General features: G+C 45.1%; 1 protein-coding gene across 2 annotated transcripts; it reads right to left on the bottom strand.

Annotated features, from left to right (window-relative positions):
* Positions 1-737: 737 nt before the first annotated feature.
* gpr142 (G protein-coupled receptor 142) lies at positions 738-16,607 on the bottom strand. Of its 2 annotated transcripts, none has more exons than XM_042082047.1 (4): positions 16,486-16,607; positions 12,701-12,930; positions 5,557-5,711; positions 738-2,817 (listed from the first exon to the last, which is right to left on the bottom strand). In XM_042082047.1, the coding sequence occupies exons 3-4, from the start codon at positions 5,693-5,695 to the stop codon at positions 1,841-1,843; spliced, it is 1,116 nt and encodes a 371-aa protein (XP_041937981.1). In that variant the 5' UTR covers positions 5,696-5,711; positions 12,701-12,930; positions 16,486-16,607; the 3' UTR covers positions 738-1,840. The 2 variants fall into 2 exon arrangements, with proteins under 2 accessions (XP_041937981.1, XP_041937982.1); XM_042082048.1 differs by lacking the exon at positions 16,486-16,607 and adding an exon at positions 13,346-13,513.
* Between the last annotated feature and the right edge of the window lie 5,620 nt (positions 16,608-22,227).

The following is a 22,227-nucleotide window of genomic DNA, read 5'->3' as shown; positions in this document are numbered from 1 at the left end:
TCTTTCTTTCCCTCTCTCCCTCCCTCCATCTCCCTCTCTTTCTCTCCATTTCTCTCTCTCTTTCTTTCCATCTACCTCTCTCTTTCTCGCTCACTCTTTTTCACTCCATCTCCCTTTCTTTCTTTCTCACTCTCTTTCTCTCCCTCCCTCTGATCAGCCACCCCCCCCCCCCCCCGACCCCGCCCTCTTAAAAGCCTTGCCGACTTGCGCTTCGTAACAAGTAAACAGCAGCTGCGGTTTGCTCATCACTGTTCAAATGAAGAGCCCTCCTTTCAGTTTTGCGCATGGCTGGATGATGCTGGTGTGTGTTCCTATGTGTATTCGTGCATTCATACGTACAAGTTTGTGTGTGTGTGTGTGTGTGTGTGTGTGTGTGAGTGTATGTGTGTGTGTGAGTGTCTGCGTGAGAGAAAGAGAGTGTGTGTGTGTGTGTGTGATTATGCATGTGTGTGTGTGTGAGTGTATATGTGGTGTGTGTGTGTGTGTGTGTGTGTCTACATTAGAGAGAGAGAGAGAGTGTGTGTGTGTGTGTGATGGTGCATGTGTGTGTGTGCGCGTGTGCACATGTGTGTATATGTGTGAGTGTGTGTGTGTGTGTTGCCGAAGGGCTTTCACTGACTCAGGTGAAAAATCCCCATTTGGCCATTAAGCTGGCTAAAACACACTCTCAGCACCCATTCGATCCTCATCTGCCCTCTCTCTGCACGGTGCCCCAGAGGAAAACAAACAGCAAGAGCTCACTGGCACTGTGTCTTTTAATGATTGGAAAATGATGACTATATTGGCTTGCATTAATAGACTGTGCTTGACAACACAGGCAGCAAGCTGGGAGAATGCAGTAGGAACTATGCCAGAGAGTCAGTGATCATGTGATGTGCTGTGCTGTGACGTGGTCCATGGAAGTAGATGGCGATGACAATGATAATATTGCCAGACGTGCTTACCAGTGTGTGCAGTTGCCAAAAAGACATGACAACACAGGACTGGAAACAGAGATGGGAAACCTGGCTTCAGAAAGTAAACGTCTTATCACGGATTGGTTTTACCTGTGCACCTAAAACAGGTGATTTCACTTAGCTCATTTACCTGTCTGAAGAGGTGAGTTAATAAGAATCAGCTTTTTTTTACTGAAGGGTCGGAACAAATAATGTGGCAAGACTTTCTGAAGCCGGGTTTCCCATCTTTGACTAGAAATAACAAACCACCAACAAAGTCACATCCAGGTGTCAGGTAGAAAAAAAATGCTTAACATCATCAGTAATGAATGAACACCATTCATGACACAAAAAAAAAAGAATTATTTACACCAAATTTCCATGGTGAAAAAATAAATACTGTATCTTCTCATCATATCCCCTCGGAGGACAATAAATAACATTTATGTATGTGTCGACACATTGGTAACATACAAAATTAAAACAATCATACCTTCTGTTGGTAGAGTGTCAGTCTGTGCCGCTGTTCTGACAGACATTTTTGTGTCATATCATTGTAATTGCAGTGTGTCCAGTGATATAACAATGTTATCATTGACAGTAACTGTCATGACATTTCAAAATGTGTGATGACATTGACAATGGTCTCATTAAAATGACTGAATAGGTAAAACACTGTCAGATCACTAGAGTCATGATGACTCATTCAGCTGTACTTGACACGGTTACGTTGGTTATGAAGGAGTGTTTGAAGTGAGGAGTCTGGTGTTTGGTATCACGTTTGGTATCAAGTTCTATGATAACCCGTCCAAACATGTTTAATTAATTGGCAACTAGCAAGTGGCAGCGGACTGTACTGTGGCTTTTTCTTTTGTCCGTCTCGATCTGGATTGGTCCCTAGTGAGTTAGATGACCTGGGTGTCCGCTCGCGGCACATACGGGGTGCAGTTGCGCTGCGAGCGTTTGTTGGCGCTTGAGAGCGAGGAGGTGGAGGCGTTGACGGGCGCCTGCTGGTGGCGGAGGGCGTGCCGGGCGGCGACAGGCCCGCCGTGCCGGAGTAGCAGAACGTCGCGCACGACGGCGCGGAAGGGCTTGCTGACGAAGCAGTAGAGGAAGAAGTTGACCGCCGTGTTGAGCATGGCCAGCATGTTCGCCAGGTCGTAGGCCAAGTGGACGCGCCAGTCGCGGTGCACCGAGGACACGTAGAGGTGGTAGATGACCACGCCGGTGCGAGGCGCCCACAGCACCGCGAAGACAGATGTGACGGCCAGCAGCATGGCTGTGGTCTTGCCTAGGCGCCGGCGGTGGTGAGGAGGCATCGCAGCGGCGGCCGATGACACGTCCCCGTTCTCCTCGTGGCACAGCTGCTGCCGCCGCCGCAGGCGGTGGATGATGAGGGAGTTGAGCACCAGGAAGATGCTGCACGGCAGGAAGTAGATGATGGTGACATGCGTCCAGATGAGCGCGCGGTCCAGCTGTGTGGGCGGGTGGCTCACCCGCCACATGTCCGACCACCAGAAGAACGGCACGCCGGACGCCAGCGCCAGAGCCATTACTGCGGCGATGATGCGGCGCGCGCGCTCCGGGTAGCTGATCTGGCGGTGGAGCAGCGGGTGGCAGAGCGCCACGTAGCGGTCAACGGTCAGCGGAACGGTAGCCCAGATGGATGCGTGATTGGCGGCGAACTCCAGTATGCTGACCGAGTGGAGCAGGAGGTCGGGCATGTCACGGTGGAAGACGGCCGTCTCCAGCAGAAAGCCCACGAAGATGATGAAGAGCTGTGAGAGGATGTCCGAACTGGTCAGCGCCAGAAGGTACACGTAGAGCGCCTTCTTGGTGCGCGAGGCCAGCCGCGACAAAGCCACCAGAGTCAGGATGTTCACTGGAGAGGAAAGGGCAGAGGAAACCGGATGGCCAGAAACAGAGAGAAGGAAGAGAGAGAGAGAGAGAGAGAGAGAGAGAGAGAGAGAGAGGATGAGAGGGACAGAAAAGGATGAGATAAAGAGAGGATAAGAGAGAGTGAGAGAGAGAGAGAGACAAAAAAGGAGAGGGACAACAGGAAATTAAACCAGAACAACAGAATGAGAGCATTTTACAGGGATAGGGTTATGAGAAAAAGAGAGTTGATGTTTACTAAGAAGAAAAAAAAAAGCCATAACTCATAATACTAAACATATAAGATTAATGTGAATGTACCATATAAAAGCATGCATGACAGGAAGAGGGATTACATAGAAAGAAATAGTGCGGACATGTACACACAGGCAAACATACAGTACGTTCGGAGACAGAGACAAACAGTTTAAGACAGAGTCAGACATAAACACAGTGGTTGAGAAGTGACGTGGGGGGAGGGCTCACACAGAGATGTTATGCAAAAAACACCAGTAAACCATCTTCTGGCTAGCTGTCCCCTGTGGTTAGCTCAGCGAGATAAAATCCTACAGTAAATTTAAACTAAAGCTTCTGTGGACTTGGCCAAAGTCTCCTCCTCCTCTTCCTCATCCCTTGGAGGAGAAGGCAATTACTTTGATTTATCCTGAGAAGATTGAAGGTCAAATGGAGGTCACAGATGAAGTGAACACTGACACCAGGTCAATCCACCACCTCAACACACTACACCACCTCTATGAAGACTGTTAAGTCCCCAGGATCAATACTCAATCTAAGGCATTGCTATTCCCAATGCACAGCTTAAGAAAAAGGCATCAAAAGGCAAACTGGTTGTGTAATGTTGTGGCTAGGCTGTTGATTTCCATAATCACTTCGACCTTGGACTAGTTTTTATTCACTGGCATAGCCTGAGTGAGTTTGCTAGTCACTGGGATGCAGGGCGTGGGATGGACAGGGAACATCGGTCACATGAGAGACCCATCACACGGAATGACTCAAGCAGTGTCCATGAACTGGACGCGTCCTGTTTACTTTGTGCTACCCTGCTTTGGGTTGGGGACATCTGTGGCTAGGGTGAATAGGAGGATTGGGTAAGTGTGTGTGTGTGTGTGTGTGTGTGTGTGTGTGTGTGTGTGTGTGTGTGTGTGTGTGTGTGTTTAGGGGGCGAGGGCGAGGATGGGGGGGGGGTGCTCAGAGTAGAAGGACTGAAGTGATTTGTGTTGCTATTACTCCCAAGGCCAATGTTTGGTCAGATAATTTACCATTTGCATGTCGATTCCCTGTGTACAATTACCTTAACTGCAGTTTTCCCACAAAGATGTTGCACGAAACAGATTTAAGACCACCCTTAATGGCCAATTGATTTTTGCTCTGAGCCAAACAAAGTCAAGTCATGCTGACCTTACGCATTAACATAGTTATTATTATCAGGGCTTCCTGACTGCCCATGAATTCCCCACTGATCAATTTCTGTTGTGCTAAAAGGGAAAATCTGGTGTATGTCAACCTAGGCCCAAGGTAGGCTACTGATAATTTCTGAACCGTGTCTAAATGTTCATGAAAATGGTTTTGAGTTAAGTGCTTATGAAGTGTCAACACCTGCTTATTATGGGGCAGGCTTTATATGATGATGGACAGTGGAGTACGGTTAGTAGCACTGTTGAACACAACTAGCAGCTGCGCTAATTGAGTCAATCTTAGACCACACAGACAAGTGTCTTCTTTGGACTTGAGTAAACAACTTATTTTAACCTTCAAACAAAAAAAGATGTGTTTGCTTTAGGCCTACTTCTGAAAAGATATGGTAAGTTAGAGTAAGAGTTTAGTGCACCAATTTAAGTTACCTCCATCTTCTTCAGGGTCTCTGACCTATAGCATAGTAAGAAGTCCCTACTAGTTCCCATGCAACAATCGACTGCTATGGACTATGGGAATCAATGCCAGATACCAGAGGAAGACAAAGGTAGGTCACTGACTGTAAGCTACAAACACTTGTTTTATACAGTTTATTTGAGGTCAGCAGACCCAGGGGTTTCTCCATATTAGGGATCCTGTCCATGTGACACTTGTAATGAAATATTGAGCCTAGTTAGTGGCGGAAAAAAAGCGGTTTACTATGATGTGACGATTTACGATGTGACGATTTGTGGGCAGCCGTGGCCTACTGGTTAGCACTTTGGACCTGTAACCGGAGGGTTGCCGGTTCGAACCCTGACCAGTAGGCACGGCTGAAGTGCCCTTGAGCAAGGCACCTAACCCCTCACTGCTCTCCGAGCGCCGCTGTTGATGCAGGCAGCTCACTGTGCCAGGATTAGTGTGTGCTTCACCTGACTGTGTGTACAGTACACTGTGTGCTGTGTGTGTTTCACTAATTCACGGATTGGGATAAATGCAGAGACCAAATTTCCCTCACGGGATCAAAAGAGTATATATACTTATACTATATACATTGTTTAGCTACCTAGCCATTGCCATATTAGCATGCTAGCTTAATTACACAGATTCTCCTCATTTTTGTCCCTACTTCACGTTTGGACCTAAAAAACGTCTGATAATATACTCTGAGAATCATACTACTGCACTACTAGATCCAGTAAATAGTAATCTCTATTCATCTTATTAATAATGACATACATGTAATACTGCAATTTGATTACAACTACTGCTATAACACACTCAAGCTAGCAACATGCAACACTAAAGCATTTTGTTTACGCTTTTCTCCCACCTGGTACTCCCACACACAAGAGGACGCTGTAGTAGACGACAGGGATGTAGCCCAGAACGCACTCGGACCTCTGCCACTCTTCCTGGTTCTGGCCCCCCCTGGCGTGGGTCGGCACCGTCACATTGGGTCGGTGGATCATGACCTTTGAGTGTCTCCTGCAGCAGGCGAAGCAACGTTTTCAGCTTGAGAAGTCAGTTTTTTAGGGGAAACAGTCAGCATTTGTTGTCATTGTTTATTCTGTCAGAATTTGGAACTGAACTAGTGTGCTGACAACTTGGCAAGACCATTGACTGTCTGTGGAAGTAGGTTTCCACTGGATAAACTACAGTGGGTTTTCAAGCTACTTCGATCAGGATACTTGCCAACACATTGACTTTCATTTGGCATCGTCTGACCCAGCCAGAGACTTCTAAAGTAACTAAACTCTCAAATATGCAAAGTCTCGGAGAAACAGTAAACCTTTCTTAAAACACACTCAACCATGGACTTCTTGAATGTTGACACATTCATATACAAACAATTGAGAAGCATGCAAAAGTACATTTGAAACATGTTTGTTTTTATTCCAAATCTGTCATAATGAAATAGCATTTCTTCGTAGTTCATCCATATATCATCATTACCATATGTCCCATATATCATTCCCAATATTTCCGGGCAATTCGACTTCAGCCCAAACACTCCTCACGGCAGCCATCCCCATCGCATATAAAGGGCCACCTGTTCTAAACACGCCAGGTGCATGCATGTTTTGCAGGTAACCCGCCTGCACTAATAAGGTGAGTCTTTGTCAATAAAGTGTCACAGATGGTGCCGGGTCAGTGCGTATAAGGGCTTGTCGCCACCCGAGCTTTGTGAAGGGGGAAGGCAAGAGTGAGGTTAAATGGCTTCAGGATGGAACCATATTGGGAGAAGCGCATGCATTCGCACTAATGGAGGTGAGTGAGTGAGTGAGTGAGTGAGTGAGTGTGGTGTGCTGTGAGCGGCAGCAGTCGATTAGTGTCAAGCTGACGACGTCGCCAGATGGACGGAGAGAGAGAGAGAAACAGGAAGCGACTCATATAGTTATTTTCTGTCAGTGGTGTCCATCTACCAGGTTCCTTCCTCCCCTCCCTTTCCATCTTCCATCTCAATCTTTCACCTGGATTCAACCTTCCAACACCACACACACACTCTTCCAACACCACACACACACACACACACACTCTTCCAACACCACACACACATACACACACTCTTCAGTGAATTACCCATGAGGTTCCTTCCTCCCCTTCATCTCAGTCTTTCACCTTGATTCACCCCTTCCAACAGCACACACACACAGACACACATACATGCGCGCACACACACACACACACACAGAGAGCGACACACACACACACACACTCACACACACATATGTACACACACACTCACACAAACATACACTAACACACCCATACTTACAGTGGTTAAGCCATTAAGGATGTTTGTTTGCTTTGAAGGGACTTGACTAAAAAGGCAATGACCCAGACAGTGAAACAAATATTTACTCTACAAGCTGTAGCATTGTTGTTAATGACTTTTTGTTAATGAGAAATTTTCCAAAAATCTCAAAAATCTTCCAAAAGTGTTACCGGTATATACACACAAGAAATGATGTTCCTCTCCTTAAAGCAACATGCTGTAAGAATTGGTTATTATGGTCGTATAGGGTTTGTCATTTTTTTTTAATTAATTCTATTCCCCCGTCATCAACTTTCTGAATTTTTTCTCAACGATTCCTGGGACATTGAAACAACGGGACACATGAAACTTGGTGGACATGTACCAAAACTAGACTTTTATAGACAAAAAATAATTTGTATGATAATTCTGACATTTCAGTGATTTCGTGACTGTACACCCACTGGCTTGTAAATGGTGGTGTTGAGTGAAGGGTTCAGTTCAACTGGTAAAGAGAGATAGCCTATAGGCAATGATTATTAGCAATGCAATTATTAGGCTAATATTGGACGTTGTAGCGTTGTCAAGCTATTCGCAAGCAACATATTAAATTACTTAAGATGTTAGCCCGATTCATAGACTTTGCAGTATGCAAATATTGATAACAAAACTGAAGCTCGATCAGTGTAGGCCTATGCGGTAAAAATTGTAGCCTCTGAGCAGCAGATCAACCAGTCGACCACTGAAAATGATGAGCCCGAAATTAGTGATGAGGAGGCCATGACTACAGGAACAAGTAGAGAGGATTAAAGTTATTTAATGTAAGAAAGAGCAATTATGCTACATGATAAACTTATATTCCTTGTTTGCACAGACGAGGGTGTAGTAAAGGAGTAGGCTAAATCACCAAACAACAATATAGCCTATCCATGCAAAAAAACATGTAGCCTAAACATTAGTTCAATATGCCTCTTTGTGGAAGCGTGGGATAGGCTACATTTCAAAGGCTTTCTTTCTTTCTGTTTTTGTTAACTTGTGGAATATTGAAATATTTGTTGTTAACTTCTCAGTTGAAGTGAATTATTATATAACCTTTACACATTTGTTGAACCATGGTACTAATACAAACTACAGGATAGATACAGGATAAGAGCTGAAATGTTGCTTCATTTATCCAATTTCCACCACTATAGCAAACGTGGGCCGGTCTTGGGCCTGAAACTCCTGGGCTGAAAAGTGGCCCCACTCCGGCCCTGGAAGGATTCCTGGTAGAGGATGATGAGGAGAGGAGCTACAAGGCAGGACTGTCTCACACACACTCTCTCTCTCTCTCACACACACATGCACACACACACACACACACACACACACACAAAGTTGCAAGAGTAGGGGATGGAGTAGGAGATGGAGACAAATTGACAAGTGTGATTTACAGTGAGAGGATGTACAGGACTGAGCGGAGATCAGATCTTGTACCGCTATGCGATACATCTAGTAATAGCCCTTGTCGTCAATTTTCAACGTTAAAAAGGGATTTGTCAAAAATGATTAAAAGACGCATGTTCTTGCACAGAACAACAAAGTTGCATGGAGCAATATCAGATGCTCCAGGTGCCCTCTGGTAATAATAGACATTTTGATATTACTGTAAAGTCTGTGTATTGTTAAAACGAGTCAAAGGCTTATATTTAAGTAAAATAACCTATACTGTGTTGCTTTAATTCCTTTTCCTTTAAGTCAAAGAGCTGTATTTAGATGACATTATGTGATCCGATCCAGGAAAACCCTTCAGAAGGTGCACTCAAAAATCCTTGATTTTTGCTCTGTTTTAACCCTGTCTGGTGAAATTTCACCAGCTCAAGATTCTGATTCCATCCTAGCAATATTCTGGACAGTCTCCTAGAAAAATCCAGGATACCATCAGAATCAGAATCGTAAGTTGGTAAAATTGCACCATGTGAAGGGTTTTCCCAGATTGCATCACATAGTTGTTCTGAAAGGAGATGGAGAGTGTATGAGAACCGCTGTGAAAAGGAGGTGCACTGTCTGAACTACAGCATCTGCAAAGACAATCCATTCATGATCCGTGCCTCATAGGTCTCTGTTTGATTTACGGGTATCGGAGAGTGGACGGCGATTGTGTGGTGAGCTGTTCTTGCTTAGCTCTGCAGATTCACTCACGGTGCAACGATTGATCATAACAGCCATGACTGCTTTACCGTCACCTCATAATTACCGCAGTGTAATATTAGAAGGGGGGGCATATGATTAAACGCTCAGAAGGATTGTATTTACTGCTCAGCCGATTACTTTGCCATCTGCTTTAAATAATGAGAATTGCATTGCAGAGCCTTCGCCTGTCTCATTCCCACAAACCTGTAGACTGATGCAATTAAATTAGTACCACAGTATATTTTTCCTCCATTTTCAGGCTGAAATGTAAATAGGTTGTCAGCACTTTTTGCTTGCATTTTCAATTTTGCTTGTAACCAAAGGAGGAGATGGTCTTATGCGTTGCTTCATCTTGTTGTAAACGTCTCCCGGCGACCCTTCACTACAAATCAACACTCGACGCATGGCAGTAGCCTAGTCAAGGCTAGGACAGACTGCTAGGCTAGCGCTGGGCCATTTGTCCTGCGCGCCAAAAGTTGGGTATTTGATATGGCAGGATGTAAAGTATGAGACCTGAGAGCTTTGTGTACAGACGCACAAGGGCTACTATTACTCCTGTCAGAGTCAGACCTGCAGAGTGGCGATACGCTCCCTTGACACTAATTCCCCATGTTCCCTACCGGCTCAGCTCCGGATAATCTCACCATGATGCATGAGGTAACAAGACATTTATTACTCGCTCCTTCACAGCCGACCTGGCGCAGTGTCGGCAAAACCACCCATTTGTCATCACATGCCAAACCTACTGGACAGTTTGCTTAGGCATTCGTGTTCTATGAGGCTTTATAAGTGCATAAATTCAGCCATGTCTGTTTTTTTTACACTCCTCAGATTTTCTTCTTCTTCGGCCCCAGCTTGGAAAGAACAGATAATTCCTCAAAGTCACCCCAGTAAGGGGTGGTGTAGGGGGATGGGACATGCTTCCTTGCTTGCTGTTGGCTTGTTTGGCTTGCCTGTGGTGTGATCTCTGATCCCTGAGAATGCCGCAGCTTTTGACACGCTTATGTAAGGGCTGCAGAATGGCATATGTGTCTGTGAGTGTTTCCCACACTGGGATTGTCGTTATGGAGCAACCAAACAGCTCTGTTGCTGGTTGAGGAAATTAATAGGTTCTCAACTGAAGCAGTCCACCGGATTATCTTAGATCTTTCCATTGACTTATACTTAACTCTTTAATTTCATTTGCTCAATTCATGTCCCTGTTTCTAATTTGACTAAATAGAAAACGAGGACGAGAAAACGTGATAATCACCATAACCACGTAGTCGCCTCCAGCAGGACGAGAAAAAAAAGGTTATTTCTCTTATTGATCCAGAGGAGGACAATCAAGAGATCGATCCAGGAGAGGAGAGATACTGCCTCGTTCCTACTGCCATATGAAACTCATTCATCATCATGGGCTCTGGGGTAAATGCGCGGGATAAAAGCAAGCTGGGGGAGCTTGGAAAATTGTGAGAGGCCTCACCCCCCTTCCCGTCCCCCGTCCCCAAAGGATCCCGTCCCCGACAGTAATGATGTACCCTGGAGATATTGCATGGGATGATGGGATGCATTGCGGATGCATCCCCCACCCATCCTATGTGTATCCTTGCCACCAGCCATTATCGGGTTGAGGTTGGGAAGAAGTGTTGAGAGGAGAGCAAGTATGATCACGCAAGCTCCCTCACACCCTTTTAAATGGTGAGAGTTGTGCTTGGATCCCAACGGACACCATCCATTATCTTGAGAATGAGAGAAACTCAACACTACGTAATGATGCATGGATTGCTCTTAAAACAACAATAATGACAGCAATGAGAACTGCAACCCAGTGAAATTTCTCCCCCTGTCAACAGTTTTAATCACAGCATTTGATATCGAGTCCGCGAGACTCGGACCAATGCACTAATGTGTGTTTGTCCTCTCTGTGGACAGTTAAATTTGTCATTTCACGGCTTGAAACACTCAGAGAAGAGGCCCCAGTGGAAAAGTAGCGCTGCTGTGTGTGTGTGTGTGTTTGTGTGTTTGTTGTGTGTGCGTGTGTGTGTGTATGTGCGTGTGCAGAGCTGTCTAGCTGTCTATGCTGTCTAGCGCGACGTGTATGCTAGCCTTCCTGGATTGTAATAACCCAGGTTAAACAGCTCTTGAATGGTGTGAATGGATTGACCTTACACGCAGCTAAGATATTCTTCTCACTCATTCTCCGTTCCTTCCTCTCTCTCTCTTTCTCTCTTTCTCTCTCTTTCATTGTCCCTCTCTCTCTCTTTCTCTCTGTTTTCAGTCTCTGCGCTCCAGTGGCTCCTTAATAATTCATGCCCTGATGAGGTACCTGAAACAACAGCAACGGGCTCAAGGACGAGGATTCAGTGACGGCGTCTGCATTGGTGTGCAATTCCAGGAAAAGAAGATAAGGATGGGTGGCTTCAGCATTTCCCAGTGCACACAGGGTACTAGTTCCGAATCCAACCATTCAGCACCTTGTCAGTTATACTGTCGCAAACACTATTGATTAGTTTGGAGGTTGCTGCTAGAGGTTCATGTAATGTACAGTGTTCTTCTGAAGTGCGTGGACTCGTCCTCATATTTTGTCAGCTGAGTCTGGGATGTCTAAATCAGCAGGGTGGAGAGGAGACGGGGCCCCCCATGTGAGCTGGGTTCAAGTCAGGGTTTCCTCCTTAGCAGGGAGTAGCAATTTCCTTATTGTCCTATCCATGGGTGTCCACCACAGAAGACAAGTCTCTGAAGTCTCTTAAAAAAAATAGGCTATTCCCTAGAATTTAATTAAACTACAAAAAACCGCCCAGAATTAAATAGGGACCGTTTGAGTCGTTTGTACTTCAAAATCCCAGGACATGTAACCTTTCAGATTTCACAAGTCAGTGAGATGACCCCCACAGAATTTCCTGCTGTCCTAGACACACACACACACATTAATATGACATAACCCAGAAGGGAGTCTCGGCAGCTCCAAGAATTGGTTTACTTAGACTGCAAATCACTTGAACTGACACTTTTTCATATGAATTGTTATTGGGTAAGGGATGGAAATAACAGGAAATAGGGCATAGTTGTTCTAAGCGGACGAGTTGGGCATTGTTTTATCTGAAGTATAGAACTGAGATGCTGTCTGAACTCAGAGCCTCTCTAGGACAGTTTTATCTCTTTATTGACTTTTATTGCTAATTAAACTTGCAGGGCACAGACCCATGACTTATCCATAGTTAATATGGTTATCCTTGTTAAACAGTTCTTGACTTGCACACTACTTGCATATACAATAGATATAACATGTCTCTTCAAAACGAGTATCATCCAGCTTCTGCAGAATATCATACAAAGTATAGACTTATGTGCATATACCATACACAACTATGCATTTAAATTTAACATTGGCATCATTTCATTTAATTTTTTTCTTTATAGAAATATTTTCATGCATCTTAATTTTTGTGTGCATGTGTGTGTGTGTGTGTGTATCAGCATATCCATGTCTGTGTAAGTGATGTAGGTGTGTAGGTTCACATGTCAGAGTGCAAAAGTCAGGATGTGAATGAAGTAGAGTGCCTACCTGTTAGTACCAGTCGTGTCACGCCATCTGCGTGCCTAATGCCCGTCTACCCGTCTGCCCCTGTACCCGCACCCCAGCCAGCACCGCCACTGCCGCTGCCCAGCAGACGCTCCCAAGAGGAGGAAGAGGAGGAGGAGGAGGAGGAGGAGAGGGAGAAGAGGACTCCAAGCAGCACGCACATCACTTCGGCCAGTGTGAGAGTGAGTACAGAGGGAGAGGGGCATGGGAGTCTAGGGGAGGGAGAGAGAAAGAGGGAGGGAGAGAGAGAGGGAGGGAGAAAGAGAAAGCAGAAAAGGACGGAGGTAAAGGGGGAGGGGGCACCAGGGAGAGGGAGGGAATAAGACTGGGATTGATCAGTGGCTAAAAACAGGTATAGGAATTAGAATGGAGAGAGACACAGAGGAGTCAGTGAAAAAGAAACCAAAAGAACGACAGAGAAGGAGAAAGAGAGAGAGAGAGAGCGGATGACAAGACAGACCAAGCTACCCACACAGCCAAAAAAGTGAAACAGGTAACAGAAGCCCAAGCTGCGGCGTTGAGTTACCCGTGCCTGTGGTCTGCAAGTGGTGTGTGTGTGTGTGTGTGTGTGTGTGTGTGTGTGTGTGTGTGTGTATGTCTGTGCACGAGATGGTTCGTGCCACTCACTGTCTCCGCCTTAACGAGGCCCCATGGGATTGCTCAGCCTGTGACCAGAATGCCAATGACAAACCGAATATAGCCCGTCTGCCCCACTGCCCGCATGTTGCCACCCAAAGGTCAGGGCAGTGTGGGCGAGAGATGGTAGGCTGTACACACTCTTAACCAAAAACAAGGGGGGATTAGAACAAGAATTAGAACTAGAACTCTTAAGAACTAAAGAAAATGCTAAAGAATCTTTAACCCATTCGTGCTGGATGCTGCACGACGCAACATTCTATCTCCCACTGGTTGCTGCATAGCGCAACACTGAATCTCCCGCTGGTTGCTGCGTAGCGCAGCATGCTTTTTATTTCATGTTTCTAGGTGTACAGAGGCTTAGATATTAAGGTTTTGGTAGACGTTGACAATTCTTAGTATTTTTTCAGAAAACCCTCAGGAAATAAGGTTATTTAGTCTAGAATGCCATAGGATATATAGGCGTTTTTAGCAGGCATTTTAGGGGTAAATTGGAAATGGTTCATTGGGCCAGTAATAGGCACAGTCCAAGTGTAAATACTCTAAACCTACTTTGTTGTTTTTAAGGGTGTTTATCTGACAGTTTTCTAGCATCTTTCAACAAAGAATAAATGAAGAGTTTGGTTCAAAACGCTATATCTCCATTTTTGAAAACATTAATAAGTCATGTTATTTAATTGTGTATTTCAGGTAATATCAATTAAATTGCAGTTGTGTTATTTTGATTGAGTTCAGATAAATATAGTAACAATAACCCATAATTACAGTTCCACTAAAATTACTTGTAGAAGAAAATGTTAAAACAAGATTCATGAAAATTCATTAAAATGGAAGATATAGTGTTTTGGAACCAAACTCTTCACATATTTGATAAGACTCACTTGGCAAAAGTGAAATTTAGAGTAGCTGCAAAGAGGAACCTTTTACTGTAGAGGCCAACTAAAAGAGGGCAAGTATCTGGAGTGGTGTAGGCTACACAGATTGCCCAGTAGCAATGGCTGGTTATTTGCTGACCTGATTCATTTATTGCACAAAATTAAACAAGCAAATGCAGAACATGTGTCATTCCTCTCAGATTGATGGTTGAGCTGGCAGATGCTCCATTTTGGCAGCAAACACACATCCAAATCCACACACGCTGTCTTCTGCAGCTCATATAGCTCATATGCAGACTTGTATGGTTTTTACAATGCAGCTATTTATAGCTTTGACATCTCTTTTCATTTAATTCCTCTTTGAGACAGTGTATGTTATGGTGCTTAGTTCTAATGCCTAATGCTGAAAACATGCGGTCTCACTTTACAGAGAGTAACATGATACCCCTGTATTTACATAATAACCACACAGGCACACTCTGTCCTCTGGGCAGTTAGATGCTGTGAGTATGACCACGTTGGAGCATACAGTAACTGGGCTTGCATGCTTATAGAGTCTATGCATACACTGGCGTGCGTTTGCGGTGTAAAGCATGTCATAAGGGTATACGTTTTATGGGAATAGGGGTTGCAAATGAGATATGATGGGGATTAAGTACACATACAGACACAGACACACACACACATTTACATGGATATACACTCACAGACACCAGACACACACACCAGACACACACACAGATATGCACACTTGCTTATGCATTCAATTTACACAGTATAATTCCATGCCATATCTATTGTATATAATTTAGTATAGTCATTTATACATTTACATTACATTTACATTACATTACATTTAGCAGACACTTCTTGACCAAAGTGACTTACATATGTCAGCTACTGTATATTACAAGGGATCACATTGTCCCCGGAGCAACTTGGGGTTAAGTGCCTTGCTCAAGGGCACAACGGTGGAAGCCGGGAATTGAACCGACAACTTTCAGGCTACTGCACGCTAGCCCAGCTCCTTAACCACTACACTACCACCGCCCCATTTGTTGAGAGCTTGCTGCAGAACTGTCTTATAGTTTGGCCCAGTGGATGAAGGAGAAGGAAAGGGGTAGTAAGTAGGCCTACATTATGGAGAGAGGACTTGTGGTGGATTTGTGTGTGTATGTGTGTGTGTGCGTGCGTGTGCATGTGTGTGTGTGTCACTCTCACTCTGTGTGTGTGTGTGTGTGTGTGTGTGTGTGTGTGTGTGTGTGTGTGTGTGTGTGAATTACTGGTGGAGACCTTGACAGCAGACCCGATGGGAGAGCAGGGGCTCCACGCACGGCGATTGATGGCCACTGCATCGACCACCTCACGGCACACAGAAGGCCCAACGGAGTGGAAAATGTACCTCGTCAACAATGTGTGTGTAGATGGGGTGCGCAGACAGTGTGTATGTATGTGCATGCGTGTGTGTATGTGCATGCGTGTGTGTGCGTGTGTGTGTGTGTTTGCGTGTGTGTGTGTGCATGTGTGTGTGTGCGTGTGTGTGTGTGTGTTTGCGTGTGTGTGTGTGTGCATGTGTGTGTGTGTGTGTGTGTGTGTGTGTCTGTGTGTGTGCATGTGTGTCTTGGTGTGTGTGTGTGTGTGAGGGGCATGCTATGTGTGTGTGTGTGTGGGTGGAGGGTAGAAGAAAGGCTGAATCAACCAGTGAGTGAGGGTAGAGTATCAAATTGGATTAGTGGGTGTGAACATGTGAGTGTGTGTGTGTGTCTGTGTGTGTGCATTAATGTGTGTGTGCATGTGTTGAGTGAGTTGATGGTGTGGTGTGTTAGTGAGAATTTGTGTGAGTCTGTGAAACATTGTGTGCCTTGACTAATATTATTTTTCAGAGAACTATATTTCAATGATTTGTTTTTATTTCTGATGGATACCACAGGGAGCCTTTTCTTCAGGAGGATATTAAATAGGTTTTCCACAAACTCCCACAGCGGGGAGTCGTCCAGCCACCCACTGACCAAACTGCGTCTCTCCCATGTTCCGTCATCATTTACTTTGACACTAATTACAATGAGCAGGTGTTTTACAGTCGGGTCAGGCTTCTGTTGGTCACCTCTGGCCTGCTGTGCATCACCACATACTGCAGCGCGCCAGCTCGTCCGCCCGCCAGCTCGTCCGTCCGCCTGCCCGCCCACCACATCAAACAAACAAATCCCTTTATCACTCTCTCTCCCCCGCTCACGCGCACATTCTCGAGATACTTACCTCATGTTGAAACAACTCACGACTCGACGAAAACAAACCGCGCGGACCACCGCCGTGCTTAAATTAGAGCGATATCCGTTTTGGCAGACCAGGGCTCTGGTGTAGCCTCCCCTGGGGGGGATCAGAGCCATAATCGACGACCCCCCCCCCCCCAAACGGCTGTGCCCAAGGGAGAAGGGAGTGGGGTGGTGGTGGTAGGGAGGGACAACGTGGCTCTCCATGATTTTCCATTTCCCACTCATCAGTGATGCTGCTTGGCACTCTCACACTGCACCATATCTCCTTGGATCGGGTCCTGTTCAAACAGAAGGGTCCGAGGGGGGGGGGGGGTTTGGGCGAGGGAAGGGAGAGGTGGAAGAGAGGTTGGAAAAGAGAGGAGGGGAAGATGTGTGTTTGCATTGAGTATATTGTGCATATGAGGGTGTGTCTGTGATCATATGTGGTCACATGTTTGGAAATGTTTATTATCCTGCATGACTGTGTGTGTGTGTTTGTGTGTATGTGTGTGTGTGTGTGTGTGTGTGTGTGTGTGTGTGTGTTCATGATATACCCTGCAAAAAGCCTCACACAAACATCTGGCTATGTGTCACTTGACACCTTTCTTGGCTTGCGTACATAAAGCTATTTTTAACCACCCTGCTACGTTCGGTTCAACTGCCATTTATCTAAACTGTTACAGAATCTGTAGAAATCACTTCAATCCCGTCGACTCCACAGATAATTTAGTGATGGCGCAGCACATATTACCACTCCAAAAAAAAAAAAAAGAATTCCAGAAAGAAAGAAAAAACAATGGCTTCTTAAGATTATCACCTAAAATGAGTCTCCATTCTTGTAATTTATATGAAGAGAATATACAAGGCTATGTTATTTTGTATGAGGTTAAAGCAAGGACACCATTCATTACCCACTGGGGAAAAACAAATGGATTTGGAACTTGGGAGTGATATGAGTTATGATAAGTTGTTATCACAGAACTCCAAGCCAAAGTTTTTTTTTTTTTTTCAAACTTAAAGTCAAGTCAAGTCAAGTCAAGTCGGATTTATTTGTATAGCGCATTTAACATGCACAGAGTGCAACCCAAAGCGCTCCACATATAAGACATTGTCATTGACACAGACTAACAAAGACAATAGATGCCGGAAGAAGCGACGTAGTCGCCAGCGTACCCGTGACACCAAGACATACAAGACATACAACAAACAAATTAATAAATAAAATAAATAAAAATTAAAAATAAAATTAGTCCAATTTCCAACCGACTGAAAATGTCCAAGGGCAATGATGACTCGCGTGAAACTGCGCACAGCTGTGTCTCCACAACCGATGCAACGCCAACAAAGTTCTTTACAACTGACCAACGACCCGGTGAACTCACTGGCTGTCTGGAGATAAAGTGTAACTCCAGCAGTATTTCTGTTGCAATTCTATGTGTCTGTTTGGTAGTTGCATGCATGTGCATGTAAGCGTGTGTCTGCATTAGTGTGTGTGTGTGTGTGTGTGTGCATTAGTGTGTGTGTGTGTGTGTGTGTGTGTGTGTGTGTGTGTCTGCATTAGTGTGTGTGTGTGTGTGTGTGTGTGTGTGTCTGCATTAGTGTGTGTGTGTGTGTGTGCATTAGTGTGTGTGTGTGTGTGTGTGTGTGTGTGTGTGTCTGCATTAGTGTGTGTGTGTGTGTGTGTGTGCATTAGTGTGTGTGTGTGTGTGTGCATTAGTGTGTGTGTGTGTGTGTGTGTGTGCATTAGTGTGTGTGTGTGTGCATTAGTTGTGTGTGTGTGTGTGTGCATTAGTGTGTGTGTGTGTGTGTGTGTGTGTCTGCATTAGTTGTGTGTGTCTGCATTAGTGTGTGTGTGTGTGTGTGTGTGTGTGTGTGTGTGTGTGCATTAGTGTGTGTGTGTGTGTCTGCATTAGTGTGTGTGTGTGTGCATTAGTGTGTGTGTGTGTGTCTGCATTAGTGTGTGTGTGTGTGTGCATTAGTGTGTGTGTGTGTGTGTCTGCATTAGTGTGTGTGTGTGTGTGTGTGTCTGCATTAGTGTGTGTGTGTGTGTGTGTGCATTAGTTGTGTGTGTGTGTGTGTGTGCATTAGTGTGTGTGTGTGTGTGCATTAGTGTGTGTGTGTGTGCATTAGTGTGTGTGTGTGTGTCTGTATGTGCGTGCGTGTGTGTGTGTGTGTGTGTGTGTGTGCATTAGTGTGTGTGTGTGTGTGTGTGTGTGTCTGCATTAGTGTGTGTGTGTGTGTGTGTGTGTGTGTGTCTGCATTAGTGTGTGTGTGTGTGTGTGCATTAGTGTGTGTGTGTGTGTGTGTGTGTGTGTGTGTGTGTCTGCATTAGTGTGTGTGTGTGTGTGTGTGTGCATTAGTGTGTGTGTGTGTGTGTGCATTAGTGTGTGTGTGTGTGTGTGTGTGTGCATTAGTGTGTGTGTGTGTGCATTAGTTGTGTGTGTGTGTGTGTGCATTAGTGTGTGTGTGTGTGTGTGTGTGTGTCTGCATTAGTTGTGTGTGTCTGCATTAGTGTGTGTGTGTGTGTGTGTGTGTGTGTGTGTGTGTGTGCATTAGTGTGTGTGTGTGTGTCTGCATTAGTGTGTGTGTGTCTGCATTAGTGTGTGTGTGTGTGTGCATTAGTGTGTGTGTGTGTGTGTCTGCATTAGTGTGTGTGTGTGTGTGTGTGTCTGCATTAGTGTGTGTGTGTGTGTGTGTGCATTAGTTGTGTGTGTGTGTGTGTGTGCATTAGTGTGTGTGTGTGTGTGCATTAGTGTGTGTGTGTGTGCATTAGTGTGTGTGTGTGTGTCTGTATGTGCGTGCGTGTGTGTGTGTGCGTGCATGTGTGTGTATATGTGTGTGTGTGTGTGTGTGCATGTGTGTGTGTTTGTGTGTGCGCGTGCATGTGTGTGTGTGTGTGTGTGTGTGCGTGCATGTGTATGTCTGTGTGTGTGTAAATTAGTGATTAGTGAGTGGCATGTTCATATGTAGTGAACAACACTTTTGCCTTCCTGCTGCCCTGTTTCCTTCTGTTCATCTATGCAGCGCAAAACCCTTCATTATTCAATACTGATTGCAAAAGCAAGTATTTGTTTTACATTAATGTGCAAACAATGTGTTACACCACAAGCTGTTGCTAGGGCTTTGACAAAATGACTGTTGTGCCAAGTTAGCCGTTGTCTCGCACCAAGTTTCACTGCCAGATGCATTCTAAGTTACATAATTTCAGGGATAAACGATATGTGACACAGACACAGAGGGAGCAGATGAACTTGGTGTGCTGCCTAGAAGTGTCACTGCAATACTGGTTCGCTCTAAATGTCTGTCTTTTTTCACACACAGAGATTAACCTTTCTTTTTTTTTGCTCTCTCTCTCTCTGCTCCAGCTTCAAGTTGTAGCGTGAAAAAAAAAAGAAAAAAAAATGACACACCACACCCACAGCACAGCACCATTTTCCTTCCAGAACACCGAGCACTCGCTCATAATTGCTCATGGTCAAACTGACACAAGGAAGCAGTGCCAACACAAACTCAGACTCAGAGTTGAGTTTCTGAGAGGTGGAAAGAGCCTCTGGTGATGTCCTTTCAGGTTTGAAACTTTTGGGGCTTAAAATAGATGACATAGGTGGAATTACAAGAAAGGGAAAAGACAGAGAGAGAGAGAGAGAGAGAGAGAGAGAATGAAAGCCATAAAACCAAGGAAAAATTAAGATGCCATGGTGTCTTTAACTTCAATATAACACCCGATTGTTGCCTATGATGAGCAGGTCAAACTTGTTGAGAGTGTCTATCTGGTTATTTGAAAGGTTAGATAGTCGTCACAGCTCGTGTGCACTTAATCCTCCACGGCATCACTATGCATTAATTAGGCTAATAACAGTCACTTGAGTCGCATTAGGGGAGGGCTGGAATCAAAGCATTCTGACCAGGGGGTCTCCAGAGTCCATCTGAACAAAGGATCAAATCTGTTAATGGCTCAAAAAAAAAGAGGAAAAAAACATTTTGTCCAGCATAGCAAAGCTGTCCTCTTGTGGACAATGTTAGCAACTGCAAGCAATCAAAATGTGAGTGTGTGTGTGTGTGTGTGTGTGTGTAGGGGGGCAGGGGTCTTCTAAAATGTTATTCTCTTTCTGTATGTTGCTAATAAAATGATCTGCTAAATGAATACATGCAAATGTAAAGGAGAACAAGAGATGGAAAACTCTTATTTCAAGATAATGCTACAGCTGATCTGATACAGTGCAAGACACATAATGAATAATGTAATGAAGCCTCAGGGTCGTCACTAATATCAATATGTGGGCATAGTGTGCAATGCCTATTTACAGTATGACCTTGAAAAATGCCACTGATCCTGTTATGCAAGCACTAGACCACTGTCTATGTGTGTATGAATTATGGCTCTATGTATTGGGTATATCCATTCATCCATACAATGCAAGCACTAGATCACTGTCTATGTGTGTATGAAGTAGGGCCCTATGTATTGCACATCCATTCATCCATCGATATGTGTTGCACATATCCATTCATCCATCCATCATACAACGCAAGCACTAGACCACTGTCTGTGTGTGTATCACCGGCTTATGCACTCCATCACCCCAGCCCCTCCCTCACGGTCCCTCACTGACACAGAAAGGAAACGTGCGGTGCCACCATCGGGGTTACTGTATCACTAGCGCTGGTCTTTCCATCACGCAGGATCAATGCTACTACTGGCCGGCCAGACATGGGTCAGCATTGACTGACCGCTCGCGCTCGTGACTGAGGCTGCCCATCTGCTGAGATCTGGCTCTCACACGCACACATGCACACACACAGGCGCTCACGTACACACACACACACACACACACACACACACACACTCCCCACACAAATACACACTCACACACACTCTCTCTTACACACACACACACACACACACACACTCCCCACACACATACACACACACACACACACTTCACACAATAATGAGGTCAATGCGGAAATCAAAGGGACATTCTCTAGTCTGAAGTTAGTTTATTGGTAATTAAAGTTACTGATATTGATTACTGATGGTCGTGTCGTGTCTATTTTAATCCTGAAGCTTGATAGATGTTGTAGTTCACGTGCGCATCAGACTGGTGTGGACACACACATACACGCACACGTGCGCGCACACACACACACACATCGCACGATTTCTTTTCAGAGGTGTGATTCACACTTGCACACATGTGGGACACCTATCAGGGTGAGTGGGCGATTGATTTTTGGCCTTTGCCATTTCTAATTAAATGGGCTCTTGCCTCACAGATGCACACACACACACAGAGGGAGAGAGAGAGGGGATGCATCTGATAGGCTGCTGTCAGTTCTTCTATAAGTTGTCCCCGTGTGGATGTCAGCCAGCTGATCTGAATAGAATGTCAGTTGCAGTACCCCACATCAATGTTTTGATCACTGCTCACAGTGAGAGATCATTAATATTGGCCAGTGCTTATACACACATACACACACACACACAAACACACACTCAAATACACTTAGGTCCAGAAATCCCAAGCAATTGTCATAGCACCCCCCCCCCCCCCACCCCCAAACATAGAAACACACACACACACATACGCTTCTACAGCTGAGCACCAATCAATGGGGTATCATCAGGGCTAGTTGTGTCCCATAAGATCCCACTGCCCTAAATGCAGCTGTCACCCTTCCAGCCCCAACAGAACCAACTACCACACAGCACACCAGTGCAGTACACACACCAGATAGACAGACA

The sequence above is a fragment of the Alosa sapidissima genome, chromosome 24, assembly GCF_018492685.1.
Source record: "Alosa sapidissima isolate fAloSap1 chromosome 24, fAloSap1.pri, whole genome shotgun sequence".
In the NCBI taxonomy this organism is placed as follows: Eukaryota; Metazoa; Chordata; class Actinopteri; order Clupeiformes; family Clupeidae; genus Alosa; species Alosa sapidissima.
The sequence above is the reverse complement of the archived record's forward strand: the minus strand, read 5'-3'. Positions and strand labels throughout refer to the sequence as shown.